Source organism: Pseudochaenichthys georgianus, chromosome 14 (genome assembly GCF_902827115.2).
Source record: "Pseudochaenichthys georgianus chromosome 14, fPseGeo1.2, whole genome shotgun sequence".
In the NCBI taxonomy this organism is placed as follows: domain Eukaryota; kingdom Metazoa; phylum Chordata; class Actinopteri; order Perciformes; family Channichthyidae; genus Pseudochaenichthys; species Pseudochaenichthys georgianus.
The window spans coordinates 23,624,798-23,645,814 of NC_047516.1; the positions used below are offsets into that span (position 1 = coordinate 23,624,798).

Below are 21,017 nucleotides of genomic sequence, written 5' to 3' on the forward strand. Positions count from 1 at the left end.
TTTTTTTTACTGAAGTGAAATTAGCAACACAGATCAGCCAAAATACAAACAATAATACAAATGTTTTGCTAAACCAACTTATTCAAGTCATAGAAAATACAAAAAATAAATAATAATAAAAGGAACATTCATATTTCATTACATGTCATATTACATAAACACACATAAACAGCTGCTTTTTTAAATCAACTATACATCTTATCTTAATAGTAGGACAATCATACAGTACATGTACTTGTATTGAACTCTGGTATAATGTTTGAGGTAATTGTACTTTACTTTAGGAGCTTCTTTGTTTTGCTTCTTAATATATTATGTATTGTAAATGTTAATCTACACCACATGCATTCAATACATTTAGTACATGTATTTTGATTTAATAATAAATTAGAAAATAATGTAGTACTATATATTCTAATTACAGATGTATCTGCATGTATTGATGCCTTGCTTTAATATATTTTGGTGGCAGCAGGTTGTGATAACATTTACATTTCTAAAAGTCACAGTACAATATTTTACTACTTTTTTGTTATGAACCTCTTTTTTTAAATCGTATTAATTCAAGAAAAAATATAGACATAGAATATATACACACACAAAAATGGTGACATCAGAGACAAACATACAAAGTAAAAAAAGGTGATATTTCACATAAACTAAGTTGTGATTCTCTTGCCACGTGTTGATATCATTTATTATTTATTTTAAGAGCGCTCCTTGGCGTGATGACGTCACAATACGTGACAGCGTGGAGACTTCTTTGTGGGCCCTGTTTGCTTTGGACTGCTCACCTAAAACACTTTGGTTTAAATATGTGCAGTTTCTTTTAATGTTTAATTATTGAAAGACGGAGTGCCCCTACTTCCGGTTCGGCTCTGAAGGCGGGGGTGTGTTTCTTCCGGCAGCTGCTCGCTCCCCACCCTGTGTTGTTGTTGTTTTTAATAGCAGTCGCTCACCGTGGCTCGTGCAGCTGTCGTCCCGTTATTTCGGTGCCGCCGCCCAACGGTTGGCTCGCCGCGCGCATGCAGCAGAATGGCTCGAGCGGTCCAAACGGTTCTAACGGGTCAAACGGTTCTTCTGAGGGGAGCGGCGGTGGCAGGGAGCGGCAGCAGGCTCCGTCCTTCAGCCCGCTGCCCGCCGCCACTACTCGGGTGAGGCGCTTCATCCAGGAGAGACGGGCGCTGCCTCTACCCAGGGTGATGGTGGTTTTCTCGGCCGCGGAGGACACCGAGAAACCGGGCGATGCCATGTCCGGCAGCTCTGGCTCCACTACGGCTGCCGAGGACGAGTTCAGAAAACCGGCCTCCCCGACGCCGAGCTTCGCCCTCAGCAAGACGCTCCGCTCCGCGTTCAACACACCGGAGCAGGAGGTAGGCCGAGCCGCGGTACAGAGCTGCTGGACCGGGAGAAAATCACGTGAAACCAGCAAACAAACAAGCTAACACATTGACATGATATGTAGTTCTTAACTTGAAAGGTATTAGTACTAAATAACCCATGGTGGAAGGAGTACTCACATCCATTACTTACGTTCAAATAGTAACGTTACAGTGTAGAAAGTAAACAAGTACACATTTTACTTAAATTAATGAAGTAAAGCATCAAAACATAGCCTTCTTAAAGTAGGCTACAAAAAGTAAAAATACACATAATGCAGAATGGCCTAGTTATAAATGTTATATATTTTAGTATTTATTGCATTCATTACTAAATGAACTTATGTGCAGGGTATCAAGCGATGAATAAAGCCTTATGTTTATCTAAATTATTAGTCATTTAGTCATTCTTTTTTGCATTAGGATTTTGCAAAGTAACAGTAAAAAACAGCACAACATTTCCCACCTACATGCAGTGAGATAAAGTAGAATGACACTTGAGTGAAGTAAAAGTGTGTCATAGTTAGTCTACTTGAGTAAGTATAACTGTCTTAATAAACAAAGGATTCATTAGTCAATGGCTACTATTAAAAAAAGAAAGAAGAGAAAGTTAAAGTCAGTTCAAACTTCCATATAATAATAAAACACATTATCTCTACCCAGTGTCAAATGTTAACTACATTCTTAGTTCATCCTGTCTGATAATTTCACTTGTTTCGGCTGTTTATGGCTATTTATACAGAAGGGGTCAGTGGTCTTGACCCTAGGCCGCGTCCTGATTGGTCAACAGTTGTGTCACATGACTTGTGTTAACTTGGATTGCAGTTGAATAATCCTTTTATTTCTGTAGTCTGACCTGCAGTCAAATACAGGCTATGCACAGCCCTTTGGATTACTCTGAACAGGTGTTGAATTAGCTTTTAAATCAAACTGGGTCCGGTGATTTATTGAATTCTCTGGTCCAATAAACAACAAGGAAATAAGCTGTTCTACTTTGAACCTAGTGTGTCCAATATGTGAATTTTGTAATAATTGCACAAATACATGTGGGTTTGTCAGTCTGCCGTGCCCGCTTTTATGCAGTAGTAGCACGTTGTAATGGCTGATTTTGGATTGGGGAAGAGCTGTGAGCACAAGGGAAAGCACTATATAAATAACATGTATTATTATTAATATTATTACAAACAGCAGCATTAAAACACTCTTTGTTGTGCGGATCTATCTGTTTATATGATGTACCATCTCATGGGGAATTACACAAACATTTGCACTCTTGTGTGTCATGAAAAAAGGCCCTTACATTATAAGTGGTTTAAATAACACTTTAACGCCTTGTTGTTCTTTCAAAATGTACATTATTGAATTACTATAACATGTGTCATACTGGATTATCTCTGTTAGAAAAATATCACTCGTTACCGGCTTGAGCTTCAATATCAGGACACATGTATTTATTATCCTTGCAAGAATGGAAGTAGATAGATAGATGGATAGATGGATAGATAGATGGATGGATGGATGGATGGATAGATAGATAGATGGATGGATATATGGATGGATAGATGGATAGATAGATAGATAGATGGATGGATAGATGGATGGATGGATGGATGGATGGATGGATGGATAGATGGATGGATAGATGGATGGATGGATGGATGGATGGATGGATGGATGGATAGATAGATGGATAGATTCTTTACTTTATTGATCCCAATCTGGGACATTTTTGCGTTGCGTTGGTCATCACATACAGAGCATCAACTAGTTCCTTCACAGTGTCCTTCACATGCTGATATCCAAGAGAGGGAGTCACACAGTCACAAGATGGAGGAATAGAAAGCAGTATTCAATGTTTACTTCAGATTAGCTCCACGTCAGAAATGAGCATGCTTGTCATACGTTCTCTCCATAGAGGCTGAATCATCATGTTAATCACATAGCTATCATCTGCCTAAAACAGTCCTGATGCTCTTCTAGGTCATCACACATCCTGTCATGTACACAGCTACAGTTGGGATACCTTTGCTCTCATGTTGGAAGAGGACATTCAGTATTTTCCCAACAATCTCATTGACACATTACCCTCATTTGTATCTCCTGCCTCTCCTAGTTCCCAGAGGTCATCTCTCTGAACGTCGGGGGCACGTACTTCACGACCCGCCTGTCCACGCTGCGGCGGCACGAGGACACCATGTTGGCCGCCATGTTCAGCGGGCGCCACTACATCCCTCGAGATGCTGAGGGACGATACTTCATAGATCGGGACGGAACATACTTTGGGTGAGTTGCAGTAAGTGTGTGAGAGTTGTTTTTTGTCAAATAGGAACAGCAGATTTTCATTCAATAATTAATGTCCACTCGGATGTCTCAGGGAACTTTATGTTTCCTAATGCTATTTTTATTTTCATTTAATGGTTTATTTGGCAGGGACAATGCGCACACAGTAAGGAACACATTCAAATGTGTCAAGCGTAACAGTGCCAGATTTAGCTTTGAGCTCATTTCCATCCGCAGTCCCTCACATAAAACATTTAAGAAGTTTACATTTTACAAACATAGCAAAAATACATGATATGCAAAAAGTGCAAAAGAGCAAGAGCAGCACACACACGTATTTATGACATGGTAATACAATATAGCAGCTACGACATGTAAAGTGCACGAGGAGATACCCCTGTGTTAAAGTGCATTTGGCGGTGATTGCACGTCTGCTTGTTTCTCAACCATTCTTTGAGTTGACCTTTGAAGCTATTGAGAGTGGGACGATCCCGTTGAGCTGCCTTTAATAGAGAGGACATTGTGTCCAAAAGTGGTCTGTCTGCGGAGAGCAGGCGAAGTGTGAGAGTGAAACGTTTGAACAAAAGTTAACGCTCTGCAATCTGTAAGACGTTTTCAAGCTGCCGATGACAGCTCATTGACAGGTTTCAGTTTGAACTGATTTATTTTCCTGCTTATTGGTTGATATCTAGAAGTCGATGCCAGTGAAAAAGCGCCTGTGTGTCTTTGTGTACACAGTGACCTTTAACAAGGTTGAGAGGAAGAGGAAACTGACAACAGGTTGCAGCGATTGACCTTTGTGTTTGTCCCTGAAGCCGCCTCTGTCACTGATATCAAGAACACTTCACAACGATTTCTAAAACGTTTGTTTCGCCTCCAGATTCGATCTCTGTTATCTGTGCTAAAACACCAACACTTCAGTAAACATCCCCAGGGGGTCGTTACCCTGCAACGTATTAGTTTCCTCTCATTCGCATTTATAAATCTCCTTCTGTTGTTGGCTATCGCACGACATGTTCGTACCCGTTTGTGTCTTTGTTCGGTCTGAACGTGAGTCATTTATTCCTTTTGTTTGGATGAAAGTAAAGCCACAGTTAATCACATAACAACATTCAATTGTGACTCGACTGTAATCGAGTATAATTACATTCCAAACACACAATAAGAGTGTATGCTAGCAGCTCTATGAGGCTTTAAAATGCTAATATCAGCATGCTATCGAGCTTATAAGGTATAATTAGATTAGTTTATAATCATTCTAACAATAGCATTCAATACAAAGTGCAGCCGAGGCTGATGGGAAAGAGATAACAAGAGATACAACTTTAATAACCAGAGGACAGATTTGGAAATAGTTTAAATATATGAGGAACAAAAACATAAAGTGTAGACATTAGGAATAATAATAAGGTGCAAAAACCAAAAGCACAAAATGCCAGAAACGTAAACATGTTAACGGTGAGGAGAAATTCAAAATATACACGTTCTAAAAAGTGAACATAAGGTGAATGTCATAATGTGAGTGTAAATCCAAACTGAGCTGAACAAATTATATTTGGAAATAAATGTAAAAATGAAATAATCATTTAGAGTAAAATCTTTTAGAAAAATGATTAAAATAGTTTCTGACTGTGTGTGAATGAAATCCATCCCTTAGCTGTCGAGACATTTCACTCAAACGTCAATCTCAAGCTGGGGTTTGAAGGAGAAGTCAGCGGGCGTCATCGTCTGGGGAAGAGTACCGGGTGTACAACGTTTCATAAGATATTTAAGTCCGGACCAAAGTGGGCTGCTTCCGTCGCTAAGAGGCGACAGAAAGTCTTTTAAAATATGAATGTGATCACAATCTGAGTCAAGATGTATGACTTATGTAAGAGTGGGTTGGGCTGAGGTCCGTTCTGTGAATGTGAGGGGGCGTGGGTGAGAGATGGAAAAGCAAGGAGCTGCGAGGATGTGTAACGAAATAAATAAGAAAAGCCTCTGCAGGTCAACCCAGAAACGTCTTTACAGCCTGCTGCGTGTCTTCAGGCTTCTGTCTTCGTCTCGGGGACACGTCTTGCTGGTGTGATGTACACTGCAGCAGCTTTTTCTCCTGCAGGACTACTCAGTATTTTTCCGCATTCATTTTCTTCTCTATGTTCAAAAGCCCTCCAGATTCTGCTGCAGCGACGCAGAACATCAACATTCATTTATTGGTCAAGTACGTTGAATCATACCAGGGCTTTGAGTCCAGCCGTCAGAGACCCTCAATATACTGAGCAGTGATGGAAACAATACTCTGATTCTTTACTGAATGTGGCTTTCAAAATTACATTACATTTAGCTGACGCTTTTATCCAAAGCGACTTACAATAAGTGCGTTCGATAAAAACTTGAAGAAAACAGATAAAAGCACATCAGGTTTGATAGAGCCAAAACATTTCAAGTGCTACTCAACTGGCTTTAGATAAGCCAGTCCTTTATTAGTATATAAGTGCTTTGTTAATAGTTCTATCGCTCGAAGTGGAGTCGAAAGAGATGAGTTTTCAGTCTGCGCCGGAAGGTGTGTAAGCTTTCTGCCGTCCTGATGTCAATGGGGAGCTCATTCCACCATTTTGGAGCCAGGATAGCAAACCCACGTGTTTCTGCTGATGGGAACTTGGGTCCCCCTCGCAGCGGGGAAAGCGAGCCGTTTGGCTGATGCAGAGCGGAGTGCACGTGCTGGGGTGTACGGTTTAACCATGTCCTGGATGTAGGAAGGGCCAGAACCATTCGCAGCATGGTACGCAAGCACCAGTGTCTTGAAGTGGATTCTAGCAGTTACCGGAAGCCAGTGGAGGGAGCGGAGGAGCGGCGTGGTGTGGGAACATTTAGGAAGGTTGAAGACCAGACGAGCCGCTGCATTCTGGATGAGAGAGGTCGGATGGCACATGCAGGTAGACCAGCCAGGAGGGAGTTGCAGTAGTCTAGGCGTGAGATGACGAGAGCCTGGACCAGAACCTGCGTGGCTTTCTGGGTCAGCTGGGGACGCGTCCTCCTGATGTTGTAAAGAGTGTATCTGCAGCAGCGGGTTGTATCAGCGATGTTTGCAGTGAAGGACAGGTTGTTATCTAGGGTCACACCCAATATGTTTTTCTTTGCTTAAACTGATCCTTATAAAAGTATTATTGATTGCACACTTTAAAAGCTATAGACATCAGAGGCTTTTAGATTGGTTGCCTTTAAGTCTTGCTTTTACTCTGTCAATTCTGTTTGCAGTTGTTTTTCCCAGTAGCGATCATTTGCGCGAGATGACATCACAATGACGAAACATAAAATGAATATATAAATATACATAGAAATAATTGAGATAATCGCACATTAAAGAGGACATGTTATGCTCACTTTCATATTTGTAGTTTATTCAAAAACTGCCCAGTCTGCTCTGATGGTTAGCTCTGTTGTGATTGGTCAACCGCTTGGAGATGCCCCGCCCCTTAGACTATCACATACAGTGTGGTGAAGCGCTAGCCAATAGAAGCACAAGTGTTACGTAGTGATCAGGGTTTCCGTTAGCCGGTAATTACCGGTTTTTAGCTGGTAACATTTATAAAAAACCGGTAAATTCAAAACCTGACAGTCAAAATGTCTGGTAATAATTAGGGAGGCTCCGATCGATCGGCCGCCGGTCATTATCGGCCGATATTCACTCTTAATAGTTTGATCGGTGCTCTCTATAAAGGCCGATCAGGAGAGCTGGATCTGATCGATATGGAGATAAACGCGAGTGAAGTGTAACCGGACGCGAGAGACAGATCAGATCGGCTGCTGAGTCTGACCGAGACACGCAGCTCTGCAGGATCACCTGAAGCCCCGCCCTCTGTTTAGCGGGCTGCAGGAGCTGCATGAGAAACTGACGTGCTGTCAGGAGAGAGAGGGAGAGAGGAAAAGAGAGGCTCCGTTTCTCCCGTGTTATTATTCAAAGTTGATGTAAACTTCTGAATAATGTACGTTATCTACTACAAGTAGTTTGTTTGAATGTAATAATTATGTTGTTTGTTGTTTGTGGAATCATTTATTGAAAAATGAATCTGAATTTTTCGATCTGTTACGATTATAAACTGAAGCAATATAAAAATGAGCCCCGTGAACTGAGTTTTAAACTGAAGCATATCTGCTCATAGTCCGGTAATTACCTGCTAACGGAAACTCTGCTACACAACTATTATTATTATTGAAATATGACCGGTAAGTTTCAAATTAGTCCGGTAAAATGAATTCTGCCCGGACATTTGACCGGCGAGAAAAAATCCTAGCGGAAACCCTGGTAGTGATGTCACTATGTTATGGAAGTAAACAAAGGAGTCCAATGGAGGCATTTCAGACAGGGGGGCGGGGGGGGACACAAGGACTTTAACCTTTGCTGACCATGCACACAAACACACTACAGGAAAGGGAATAGGGCCTCTTCCATATATAGCTATTAAGGGGGGAAGTTTGTCTGAAAATAGATTCAAAACAACTCTAAATAAGGAATACATTTGTGTGTGTGTGGATTTGTTGTAGTGATGCTTGTTTCTATTCATAGGGACATCTTGAACTTCCTGCGGGAGGGGGAGCTGCCCCACAGAGAGAGGGTGCGGGCGGTGCACAGGGAGGCGCAGTACTACGCCCTCGGCCCGCTGCTCGACAGCCTGGAGGAGACGCAGCCGCTCACAGGGGAGAGGGTTCGCCAAGCCTTCCTGGACCTGATGCCCTACTACAGAGGTACCTGCAGTGCTCTCACGTCCCTTTATATCAATAGAACAGTCATGTCATTGTTAGCTAATGAATGTTTCCATGCTGAACAACGGCAACATGACAACGTTTCCATTGGTCCCTCTTCTTTAGAGGAGACCAGGAAGTGATGGATACACGGATCGTGTTCAAATCAATAGGCACGCCATGACTCTAAATTAGGGGTCGGCAACCCTGGGCACGCGTGCCACCATGTTACACGCCGTTGTATATAACAGTATGATATTGTATGTAACATGTTGTGTGAGACTCACTGTCAAGGAACGTGGACGTGAAAAAAACCACAAATAAGGCTATTATGCATTTTAAAATAACAATAATAAATGCAACTGTTTTCGTTTCAGACAATCTGGAGCGCATAGTGGAGATCGCCAAGCTGAGGGCCATGCAGAAGAAAGCTCGTTTTGCCAAGTTGAAGATCTGCGTGTACAAAGAGGAGATGCCCATCACGCCGTACGAGCGTCCGCTGTTTAACTCTCTGCGTTTCGAGCGCTCGGACAGCGAAGCCAAGCTGTTCGAGCATCACTGCGAGGTGGACGTTTCCTTCGGGCCCTGGGAGGCGGTGGCGGACGTTTACGACCTGCTGCACTGCATCGTGAGCGACCTGTCGGAGCGCGGCATCACGGCGGAGCAGCAGTGCATCGGCGTCTGTGACAAACACCTGATCAACCACTACTACTGCAAGAGGCCCATCTACGAGTTCAAGATCACGTGGTGGTGAGGCTGCAGGGACTCAGCGCGCGGGGGGGACCAAAGGGCAACAAGGGAGGATGTTAAATTTTTACTATGACTCGGCCGATATTGGTTTTTGTATGAAGTCGCCAATATTTTGTGCTGATATCTTAAAATGTGACCCTTTTGAAAACCAACATGTAAGTATTCTGCGCTTAATCAAAACATATTCTCATTTATTATGAAGAAAGAAGTGAAGAAGCAATCTCAGTTTTTATTTATTATGATTTATTAAGTAAGGGATAGTGTGCAGCGAGGCGGTCGTTATGGGGAAGAGAACACCCGACATGAAGGTGTTCCTTACCCCATAATGAAAGGCTGCACACTATCCCGCTTATTACACGGCCACATTCTCAACAAAGTAACGATATGACTCCCAATATTAATTGAAATGTTTTTATTGATTTAAAATATAGTATATTTATTTAAAATGACATGCATCCGCTAAGAAAAATAGTCCGTTTGAACTAACGTAGCAACGGCAGGAACTGCTTCGATAGCGTTTTTTTAAGAGCTTTTTGAGTACAGATTTGAAAACATCGTTGCTTGCTTTTAAAAGTAGCACAATTCATTATGTCAAACCGTGGGAAGTATCTAGATACCCCTGCCCTAATGCTAAAGGAACTGCACACTGAATATGTGTCGCCGTTTGATTAAAAAAGGAGGGTTTCTGCCCGTTACTTCTCCAATGTTTTCTTGTCCCAGTTCAAAAAGCAAAACAGTTAAATCGACCGGACTTCTTTGTGCAGATGTGAGCGTCCTTAACAACGGTCAATAAGTCCTTTACAGCGGTCTGTCTGTTCTGGATTAACAACGTGTCACTTGACCAATCAGAATCGAGTATTCAACTAAGCCATGTAATAATGTGCTCTAATACAGCAGTCCTGCATTAAATCATGAGTCAAGAACTGAACCTTCATAATGGAAGAGTTATGGCAAGACTGCACTAGCCTTATTTAGTTTTGATATCGCCAACATGTTGTGCTGATATCTTGATATTTGACCCCTTCTAGTCGTGGTTTAACATCTTAGTATCTTACATTTCCCTAAAATATTAAGATTTAATTGAAAATCCAAGTAAAAAAGCTCGACCAATCATCTGAGCCGGCCCGGCTAAAGTAACTGGATGGCCTACCTGCCTGTCAGCCTTCCATCTGTGCACAAACTTATCTCGTGCCCTCATTGGTCACGTGCGCGTTCGTGTGTGTTGGAGGAGGGGCTCTGTGAGGAAGTCTGAAGGAAGGGGCAGATTGTTTCCGGCTGTATATTTTCAAATTCTAGCGCACTCCAGTTGGTTTCTCCATTCTTACCGACCCTACCTTTAAGTAGTTAAAACTAATGCTTTCTAATGAAAAGTCCTAGAAAGAAATGAAATGCTAAGGTTAAGTGTAGGACTGTTGTATTAAGACTGCATTCGTTTTGATGAAAGTTAAGTAGCAGCCCTTAAAAATATAAGATCTTCGGACCTCCAGTGTTTTAATTTGTCACTTGAGCGTAGTGATGTGCACTCATCACTTTAAGGTGTGGTTACACGTCTAAAAACACATGTGACCACACCCAACTTCCCTAAACTAACATGTCATCTACTCACCTCTCCAGATCAAAAGGACCTTGTGGTAAATATTGAATATTGTAAGTAGGTGAAGTCTGAAGTCAGATCTGTATTTTCAGGACTAAGTTATGCAGATGAACTGTGAGCCTGTTCCTTTTGTGGATAAACAGAGTATATTTTAATTATGCAACCTCCTGAGGAGCGTGTTTTAAAGATGTGAGAAGGTTGGGTGGTATCCATGTTATCAGTCTTCACATTTGACTCTTAATTTAAATGTTAGAGAATGAAAGGTAGCTGCAGTGTTTGCACTCTAATGCTGATGTGATGCAGTTGTTTACACATTCTTTCATTTCTTTGAACATGTATATTTATTATTGTCACGGAGATAATCAATAGTTATTCCTATTTAATGTCAACTCTCGTTCCACATGTTTTGTTAACATCACCACGTTAAGAAAACCCACCGAAGCGTTGAAGTAGAGTCAGAGCTAAGTTAAATGTTATTTCCTACTGTACTTGATAATGAAGCACCTTGTGATTGTAACCAATACACTATTTACTTTTTTACCTCAAGTGAGAGTCCTCAGACAGCGATAGAACGCATTGTGGCCGACATCCGTCATTTAATAGCTTGTTTTGTTGTCATTTAAACAAATGAATGCAGAAGTGATGCAACACAACTAATCTGGGTTTACACTTGTATGTATTGCAATTGTTTTAATTGTTATTGTTCTGTTTCTGTTAGCTTCTAGGAAGCTATAGTTCTACAGTATTATTTGAGGTTTGTTTGCAGTGAAAAAATAAATGTCATTTTCTTTTTTTATTTATGGTGAAAATAAAAAAACAACTGATAAATGATTTCACAATGTGTCCGTTTATTTACAGAAGCTTCTGGAACATTTTACACAAAGTTAATGATCTGTTTCACCGTGAAATGCTCAGAGAGGGCTCAGCGAAACCGATTGATTAACGGCGTCCATCTTTGAATGTCGGTCAGAAATAAAGAAGCGGTTAGATCAGCACCGCGGAGAGCTCCACCACGAGACCCCTGTTCTATTGATTTATTATTGTTCTAACAGAACTAAATACTGTAGGTATAATGTATTATTTATAAAAAAAAAAAAATGTTATACTTAATTTCAGTATTTCTGATAATGTCCTTTAAGTATATTACTTTTAGGTTTATAACCTAGTATATTACTGTAAACACTATAAGAAAAGAAAATTACCAGAAAAGGATTTGCATTTTAAGAATAGAGTCGTGATGTCTAATAATAAACTGAACGTAATATATTCTTTAGAAATAATGTAGTTTTGTATTCTTATGATTCTTAATTATTCTGATAATCCATGTCTGTGCAATTTGTGTGTGTGTGTGTGTCAATATTTTTAATATTATATATATGTTAAGCTTTTATGGTTGAGAATAAAAATAGCATTTAGAGTAGTAGCATTATGAGAATAAATGTTAAAATCGTAACTAATAGCATTTGCTGAAAGTTCGAGTTTTTTCTCGACACTATTTTCCAAATGCAACATAAATAAAAAAACTCCTCCTCTTGTTCCCTCTCTGCCTGGAACTGATGCTCTACTACAGTCAGCCTCCCTCCTCCTCTTATAGCAGCTTCATATATCATATATTAAGCTGCTATACTACATATATATATATATATACTCCCACGTGCATTATAATAAGCACGTTGTGTTCCCATATGACCACACATCTCTCTCTCTCTCCTCTCTCTCTCTCTCTCTCCCTCTCTCTCTCTCTCTCTCTCTCTCTCTCTCTCTCTCTCTCTCTCTCTCTCCTATGTCTCTCTCCCAGCTGAGGGGTGGAGGCTGACGGATGTCTTCTCCGTGTTGAGGATGGAGGGAAAAGGGAACTAGTGGCTCTCCTTCACTCGGTGTTTTTTTGCACAGAGCTGATCATCAGAACCCGGAAACCTGAGCAGGAACATTTTCCATGAGAGGAGAGGAGCTGTAAAGATGACCCGGGTGGAGACTCAGATCAAGGTAGGCTCTTCCTCCGTTTCCTCCTTTTCCTGCTCGCTTTGCGGGTGGAGGCTAGTTAAATGTGATCATCTGTTTCTGGCTGCGGGGGGCGGAGGGTTACATAACAGCCGAATCACAGATTAATTAACAATGATTAGGAAAACACGCATGAAGATATGAATATTAATTGTAGAAGGCTGGTTTCTGCTTCTTCCGGTTGACATTATGGAGGAAGAAGAAGAAGAGGAGGAATCGGCAGTGAATGGAAACCTGGAGGTGTTGAAGAGGATCAAATGTTCCGGGGAGCCTGCAGGCCGCTCCCCCCCCCCCCCCCCCCCCCCCCCCCACTAACCAGCAGTAATGGTCCTTTTATTTAGAGAGAAAACGCAGAAATCCAACGCTTATTCTTATGCTTATTATCTGGATCACCTCCGTATCCATGACAACGGGACATCTCCAGACTAATAGCTTGCTCTTACTGCACCTGATCCCACACACACACACACACACACACACACACACACACACACACACACACACACACACACACACGCACGCACGCACGCACGCACGCACACACACACACACACACACACACACACACACACACACACACACACACACACACACACACACACACACACTCATGTAGCTTAGCATGGCTCTATAATGAAAAAACCCCGTTATTATTGTGCTTATTATAACGATAAAAGCCCTCACACAGGTGGTCTCAAGCAACAGGCTACCGTGCAGCTATCTTTCTAACAAGCTAATTATGATGTTTTTAAAAAGTATTATATGAGTAGGCCTATATAAGATCAGCTTAATCTACATGGGTCTAGTTTTTCCTGCCCTTTTCCTGAGGATTTTTCTTACATCACTTGTCTTCTTTCAAACTACAAGGGAAGTAGAACATTCAACATCCACATTTCGTTTTTTATTTGACTATTTTCTGTCTTTGTGCGTGTTTCGATTTCTCCTACATTTACCAAAGGTTAGAATTGTACATGACCTCAACTGAATATTTAAACACATTTCAGAAAACGTTGCAAAAAATAATTTTTGTACTTAACCAGTTTCATGGTGTTACCATATTTTACAATGTTCACTTTTTACAAAATAATTTTACAATACATATAATCAAAGGCTGTTTTCTGAGATTTATCATCTCTATATATATATATATATATATATATATATTCGGAAGGTTAATTATAGAGAGGTTTGTGTAGTTATCAGTCATAAGTTGATTTGTATTCAATTTCAAGAACAACGCAAACATGGCACACATTTTATTTTCAAAAGTGGCATTTATTTGAACTTTTAGTACATTTTCCAAATAAAAAAAAGGTTTACTTTTAACTGAGTATTCTTAGATTGTGCTATTAGTACTTTTACGTAAGCATTTCATCCGAATACTTGCCTCTCAGGCGTAGTGCTCGCTGCTCTGCCAAGAAAATAAACACCAATCAAGGCTGCAAAAAACTCCCTGCAAGATGGATACGAATATTTAAGGAGATGTGCAGTAACACGCAGAACAATGCCAGAGCAAACCAGAGAATTGCACAGTTTAATTATTGCACATTATGATTGTGCTGTGAAGTCAGAGGATAAATTAAGACTCAATAAAGCTATTAAGCCTTTTTTAATGACTCATTGATTACCTGAGGCTTAGTGACTTACTTCAAAGTAAAACACCTGTTTGATCAATGTGTCACTACATTTAAATGGCAGACACAATGATGTTGTTATAATTAAAGTGGAGATGCCTTATTCCTGATGTGCTCTTGTTGTAGTTACATGTTTGAAAAACCTCCAGGGTTTGATGCAAGCAGGAATTCTCTCTTTCCTGATATTTTGTTTAACCTATATTTTATTTTTACAGCAAACATCATACAATAGACAACTTGGAGCAGATGCTAACCCAATTCCACTTATCTTAAATTAGACTACTCTTCTCTGGAAATTATTTTAAACTACTTTATACGTTGTAGTACGTTTTATATGACATAACATTGGGACCTATTGAATCAGCCGACTCTAGGCTTTTAATGTAAAACAGACACAAACTTCTCCTCTTGATGTCAAATGTTTTCTCAGCAGGTGAATCTGTTATAGTTTCCTCTTTATTGAGTGTGTGTGTGTGTGTGTGTGTGTGTGTGTGTGTGTGTGTGTGTGTGTGTGTGTGTGTGTGTGTGTGTGTGTGTGTGTGTGTGTGTGTGTGTGTGTGTGTGTGTGTGTGTGTGTGTGTGTGTTATATGAACGAGCTGATGCTTTGATCTCAGTGGATGGTCTTGCGGTCAGAGTAATTTTGGATAATTGGGTTCCATATTCTCACTGACCGCGTGATGTTTCCCAATATCTTGTCAAAGGATAGTTTCAAACCACTGACCACCATACAACCTGAGAGCTAAAAAATGTAAGAAATACAGTGATGAGATTTGAAAATATTTAGTACGAGCCGTGCTCAGCTGTCCGTGTTCCTAAAAATAGCATCTGTGCTCGGCTGGATGTTGGATCCACGTCTGGCTCCAGTTACCTGCAGCAGCTGAGACAGAATCAATATCAGGACTGAAATCAACGGTTATTTTTCTCGTCTTGTGCATATCGACAGACTGCTTTGGACACAACATGCCTGTCTGCACCGCGTCCTGCTGCGGGCCAAACACCTGTTTCAGCACGGACGCTCATGCAACTCCAAATAGACAATCCTTTTAACAATACCTCCATCGATTGACTTAAGATCCATCAGTAACTTCACTATGCTGACTTTAACAATCCAGCTAACTGCTATCCTTGCTATGATTTTGTAATTTATTTTCGACATGGCCATAATGTTTTATTAATTGAATGTCAGCAGAGCTTGGCTGGACATGAGCACAGTGTGTTCTTCTCATTCATCATAAGTCATACTGTAATCCTATTACAAAGCAGGTTACTTAAAGGATGAGACTGTGACGGCGTATTGTGGCCATTGTAGGAAATAAATGGCAGCCTGGAGAGCGGCTAACACTCAGAGATCAGGGATGGATGTTCTGCAAGATTTAAGAGAAACATTTGTTAGAAAGAAAAACATGAATACTCTTTGAGACCAATGTGGTACGTTGACAAGTAATACACTCACATATTAACAGGAACTACAAAATATACACAAAATGTACGATATAACATCATTAAATTATTATTACTTTTGTCAAGGGCTGGATCAATCTCATAACACCACAGACATCACTGCCTATTAAGCCTTCGGTTTTGCAATTAAAATATATTACAAAATGACAAGTGAAGGCAAAGAAAAAATTGCGTATTGCCACTTTAAAACTTGCTTTATATTTTACTGGGTGAAATCGTTTATTGTCAGTGTTTTTATAACAAACATGATCCAAACAAGCCTCTAAATGTTAGAATCAGAATCATGTTAATTGCAGTAGATTAATTAAAGGAATTTGCTAAGGTGTATTGGTGCATACATCAACCAAGAACGAGATTAAAGAAAATAAATAAAAATATATAAAGACTATTTATTCAAAAAAAGATCCCAAAATAAAATTGAAAGAGCTGTGCAGAGGTAGTATTGTCGTGCTGGTATGTGCGAAGGTTCACAGTACGCAGTATCAGGAAGAGTCTGCCGTCTGAGGAAAATATATTTCTATTATATATATATTTTTTAGAACAGATTTTAATTTAAGCTTTATGCACAAAGCAGTTTTTCTCCTCGGCCCTCGTACACAGAACCAATCAGATGGATGTTTTTTCCGCGGTCGTGTGCGTGCCCTCATCCATCCGGTACATTCCTTCCTCTGTGAACACTGAGCAGTGCGTTACCACGGAAACCAGTGCTGCTCCAGCTCATAATATTCTCCCGTGAATGGAGAGCAGAACGGCCATTTGTTCAGGTGGTAAAATACAAAACAAGAAGAAAAAAAAAAAAAACACACACTGATGAAGGCAAGCACAATGTGCATAGGAGAAGAGACCATCTTTTTGTATTGTGTTGTTATTTAAATGTATTATTCAGGGTCTCCAACTGCCTTCAGATTGGACATAGAGGACAGAGGACATATTAGGCTGTATGTAGTGTCTCTACTGTGACATGTCTCCATGCTTTAACTTTCAAAAAGCTCTTTATTTCTCTCATACTGCCTGTGCTGCAGCACCTCTTTTCACCCTCTGTCTGAAACTAGAGCCCAGTCTGCTCTGATTGGTTAGCTGGCCAGCTCTGTTGTGATTGGCCAACCGCTCAGAGATGTCCCGCCCCTCAGCCTATCACATACAATGTGTTGGAGCGCTAATAGAAGCGAGAGTGTAACATAGTGATGTCATTATGTAAGTAAACAAAGGAGACCAATGGAGACGTTTCAGGCAGGGGGGGAGAATAGGGATGTTAGCCTTTGCAGACCATTTACGTGCACACAAACCTATACAACACAACACACTACAGTACAGGGGAAATCTGCAAACGCATAATAGTGCTTCTTTAATTTCATTCTAAAGTCATAATACTATTGACTCAATTCTTAATCTTTGCCTTTGCTAAACCCCATGTTTCTTCTTTTTGCTCTTAAAGGCTTGATTCCTCCAATCCAGAAACCCCATGGAGCAGGATGTGGAGAGCCCAGCCACTTTCAAACCGCACAAGTTGCCGAAGCAGGCCCGTGAGGACCCTCCGAATAAGATAGCAGAGAGGGACCGCAGTAGGAGGCTTCAGCGGTACGTCCAGAAAGACGGGAAGTGCAACGTCCATCACGGGAATGTGCGTGAGACGTACCGCTATCTGACGGACCTTTTCACCACACTGGTAGATCTGAAATGGATGCTCAACCTGTTCATATTCGTGTTGGTGTACACCGTGACGTGGCTCACCTTCGGGTTCGCGTGGTGGTTCATTGCGTATGTTCGGGGCGATTTAGACCATTTATCAGACAGTGACATTGACGATAAGTGGATTCCATGTGTGGAAAACCTCAATTCGTTCGTCTCAGCTTTCCTGTTCTCCATCGAGACAGAGACCACCATCGGTTACGGGTACAGAGTCATCACGGACCAATGCCCCGAGGGGATCCTTCTGCTTTTGATCCAGTCGGTGCTGGGCTCCATCGTGAACGCCTTCATGGTGGGTTGCATGTTTGTAAAGATCTCCCAGCCCAAGAAGCGCGCTGAGACTTTAGTGTTTTCCACCAACGCCGTGATCTCCATGAGAGACGGACGGCTGTGCCTGATGTTCAGAGTGGGAGATCTCAGGAACTCGCACATCGTGGAGGCTTCGATCAGGGCCAAGCTCATCAAGTCGAAGCAGACCAAGGAAGGGGAGTTCATCCCTTTGAACCAGACGGACATGAACGTGGGTTACAACACGGGCGAAGACCGGCTCTTCCTGGTGTCTCCGCTCATCATCTGCCACGAGATCAACCAGGGCAGCCCCTTCTGGGACGTCTCACGGAGCAACCTGCACACGGACGAGCTGGAGATCGTGGTGATTCTGGAGGGGATGGTGGAGGCCACAGGTGAGACGCCAGTTGGTGCATACATCGTATTTGTTTTTTCAGAAAAAGAAAAACATACATACCAACACCGCCTGCTAAAGGTATCAGATATCAAAATATCAGAGTACCACTGCAAACTACACCAGAGACAGGACAAGAACAGAAAAGACGGGACAAAGGGAGCATCATCCATGGTATACACGATATACATGATACGCGGTATGCAAACCATCCTGCACATATATCAAATACGTAGTACGTCTCATTGTAACTTTAGAGAGGTTGGAGCTCTCCAGCACTTCAAGTCACCGCCACAAAAGGGCCCCATATTTTCATGTAGATATACATCGTATTTGTGATGTTATTATTATTACATTACATGTTACTTGTTAGATGCTTTTATCCAAAGCGACTTACATACTCAATACTGTGGACAATCCCCACAGGAGCAATTTGGGGTGACACAACGACATGTTGACTGCAGTGGGGTTTGAACCTGTGACCCCCTGATCCGAACACCAACCCACTGCGCCACACGCCTATTATGCGTAGATTACATATGCCGTGTTTCAGCCGCATTGTACAAAGCCGAGCCATGCGGTGCTCGACTACATGACTCAATTCACTTTTGGTACCAGAATTTTGTTCTGTTGTGTTAAATTTGGGATAGTACCCCCTCATTGTTTCACGTAGCAAAGCAGCATGAAAATAGTGTGTCACCAGGATAGGATACTCACTAAATCCTTTAATCTGCCTAGACGGATACAATTGACAAAAATGTTTCTAAAACCCCTGGAAGCTCAATTCTAACTGTTTCACGTTTTTCAAACCTTTAAGAAAGAGGCTTGAAAACCTGAAATTAGTTCTCTCCGCCAAGAGAAACCTCTGAAAAGATAGCCATTTTATTTCCTAACCGACACTGTTAAATCTGGTTTTTCTTTGACAGGGTTTGGTTTAAATAACAATATCCCGTTGCTGGTGATCACAGAGAAGTTTAGATTTAAGCTTCTCTTCTCACCACTTTACGTCTATAGCACATTTCAACAAGACAATTCAATGGGTGCATTTCCTAAAACATTGAGACTAAGTGCAAAAAGAACCCAATAACATACACATTCAATTAAAGAAATGTTGTAAAGAACCCTTAACATTGGAAATTAAAACAAGCTTAAAATAGAAAACTGACGGTGCAGTGTATGCAAATGTAACACTTATGATATAGGTGTAAATATTTCTTATACTATTTGGATGAACCAACCATTCATAAAAATGTTTTCCTTGTATTGGTTTTATTTGTTTTATGTCCCATATATTCATGTTGCATTGTTGGAGGAGCCAGGGACTTAAGTTCTTCATTGTCATACCTACACTATAGCTTCTGTGCATATGACAATAAAGCGTTGAATCTTTAAAACCTTGTCCTTGTGACTGCAGGCATGACGTGCCAGGCGAGGAGTTCCTACGTCAGCAGTGAGATCAAGTGGGGCTACCGCTTCATGCCAGTCCTGACGCTGGAGGACGGCTTCTACGAGGTGGACTACAACAGCTTCCACGACATCTACGAGACCAACACGCCCAGCTGCAGCGCCAAAGAGCTCTTTGGCGCTCGCAGCCGTCTCCCCTTCACCTGGTCGCTGGGCAGCAAGCTGAGCCAGCATGGGTTTCAGATGTCGGAGCAGGAGACCAAGAAGAGCCCGGAGTACCAGGGGAAGATCCTGCAGCCGGAGAGGAACGGAGACATTGCCAACGTAGAGAACGAGTCCAAAGTGTGAGAGAAGTTGGATGAGATCACCGTGTGTCCCTCCAGGATGAGCTTGCAGAGGTTGAGAACGAGGACCAATGAGCACAGCAGACCAAGTGATCCCTGCATCAACAACTACTTTTTTCTCAGTGATTTCAGTTAAAACCCCAAAAGCAACATCTAGACTGAAAACCCTCTGGGACCGTGCATGATTCAGATATAATGTGATGTCCTCCTGATGAGATTCCTCTTATTTTTTCTATTAAGATATTCCTAGGGGCATTTGCTTAAGTATTTTTGTATATACTATACAACTGTTTTGAATTCTTTGTGGCGGTGTTAATACTTGACAGATGTTTGATACTAAATCTTTTAGGTTAGTTCTGTATATTCTCTGTATTATAAAGCGTTCATTATTTGTTTTGTTTTTAGATATATATTAGCATGTCATTATCCGCAGTTAATTTATCTTGTATTGTGTAAACTGTAATATTATAAGGGACACGTACATTTCAATGAATGCAAACACTAGTTGAAACCAATCTCAAATACTTACTCTCATGATAAATGTTTAAGTTAGTTCTGCTAAATACTTTCCTTTAGAAGCCATGACTTGCTGTTTGCGGCTGCGTCTTCAGACAATGGCCCTTTAAAACTGCATCTCGTCACTTTTGCACATTGGAGGCCTCTGATGGAGAAAGTTAGTGGCTGTCATTCTCCAGAAACCCCCCACCTGTCACCTAACAGTATCAAAAGTAAATAAACAATAAATTGCAAAATATGCATTTGATGAGACTCTTTTTGTCGTGGTTTTTGCATCTTATGTTTTTCAGCAGTGGATGAAGTACGGAGATGCTTCATTTGGGTAAAGGTCTTGCATTGAAACGTAGTAAAATAAGTATAACTAGTCAAATGTAGCTAAATAAATAATCTACCCCAGAAAAAAATAATAATGACTATCAATTATTTATCAAGTTCTTGAAAAAAAATGTTTTCCACAAAAAGGAGTAAAAACTTGATGCATTGAAGACAATCTCTATACTGTGTCTGACACGAGCAAATCTAAAACATGTTTACAGTGTCGTATGAGGACAAATACTAAT

At 41.1% G+C, this 21,017-nt stretch overlaps 2 protein-coding genes across 2 annotated transcripts; both read left to right on the forward strand.

The window, feature by feature from the left end:
- The first annotated feature begins 741 nt into the window (after positions 1 to 741).
- kctd7 (potassium channel tetramerization domain containing 7) lies at positions 742 to 11,527 on the forward strand. The gene is made up of 4 exons (XM_034098596.2): positions 742 to 1,373; positions 3,493 to 3,662; positions 8,206 to 8,384; positions 8,759 to 11,527. The coding sequence occupies exons 1-4, from the start codon at positions 1,026 to 1,028 to the stop codon at positions 9,133 to 9,135; spliced, it is 1,074 nt and encodes a 357-aa protein (XP_033954487.1). The 5' UTR covers positions 742 to 1,025; the 3' UTR covers positions 9,136 to 11,527.
- A 993-nt stretch (positions 11,528 to 12,520) lies between these two features.
- kcnj6 (potassium inwardly rectifying channel subfamily J member 6) lies at positions 12,521 to 20,695 on the forward strand. The gene is made up of 3 exons (XM_034098654.2): positions 12,521 to 12,711; positions 17,258 to 18,194; positions 19,608 to 20,695. The coding sequence occupies exons 2-3, from the start codon at positions 17,285 to 17,287 to the stop codon at positions 19,943 to 19,945; spliced, it is 1,248 nt and encodes a 415-aa protein (XP_033954545.1). The 5' UTR covers positions 12,521 to 12,711; positions 17,258 to 17,284; the 3' UTR covers positions 19,946 to 20,695.
- Positions 20,696 to 21,017: the final 322 nt, after the last annotated feature.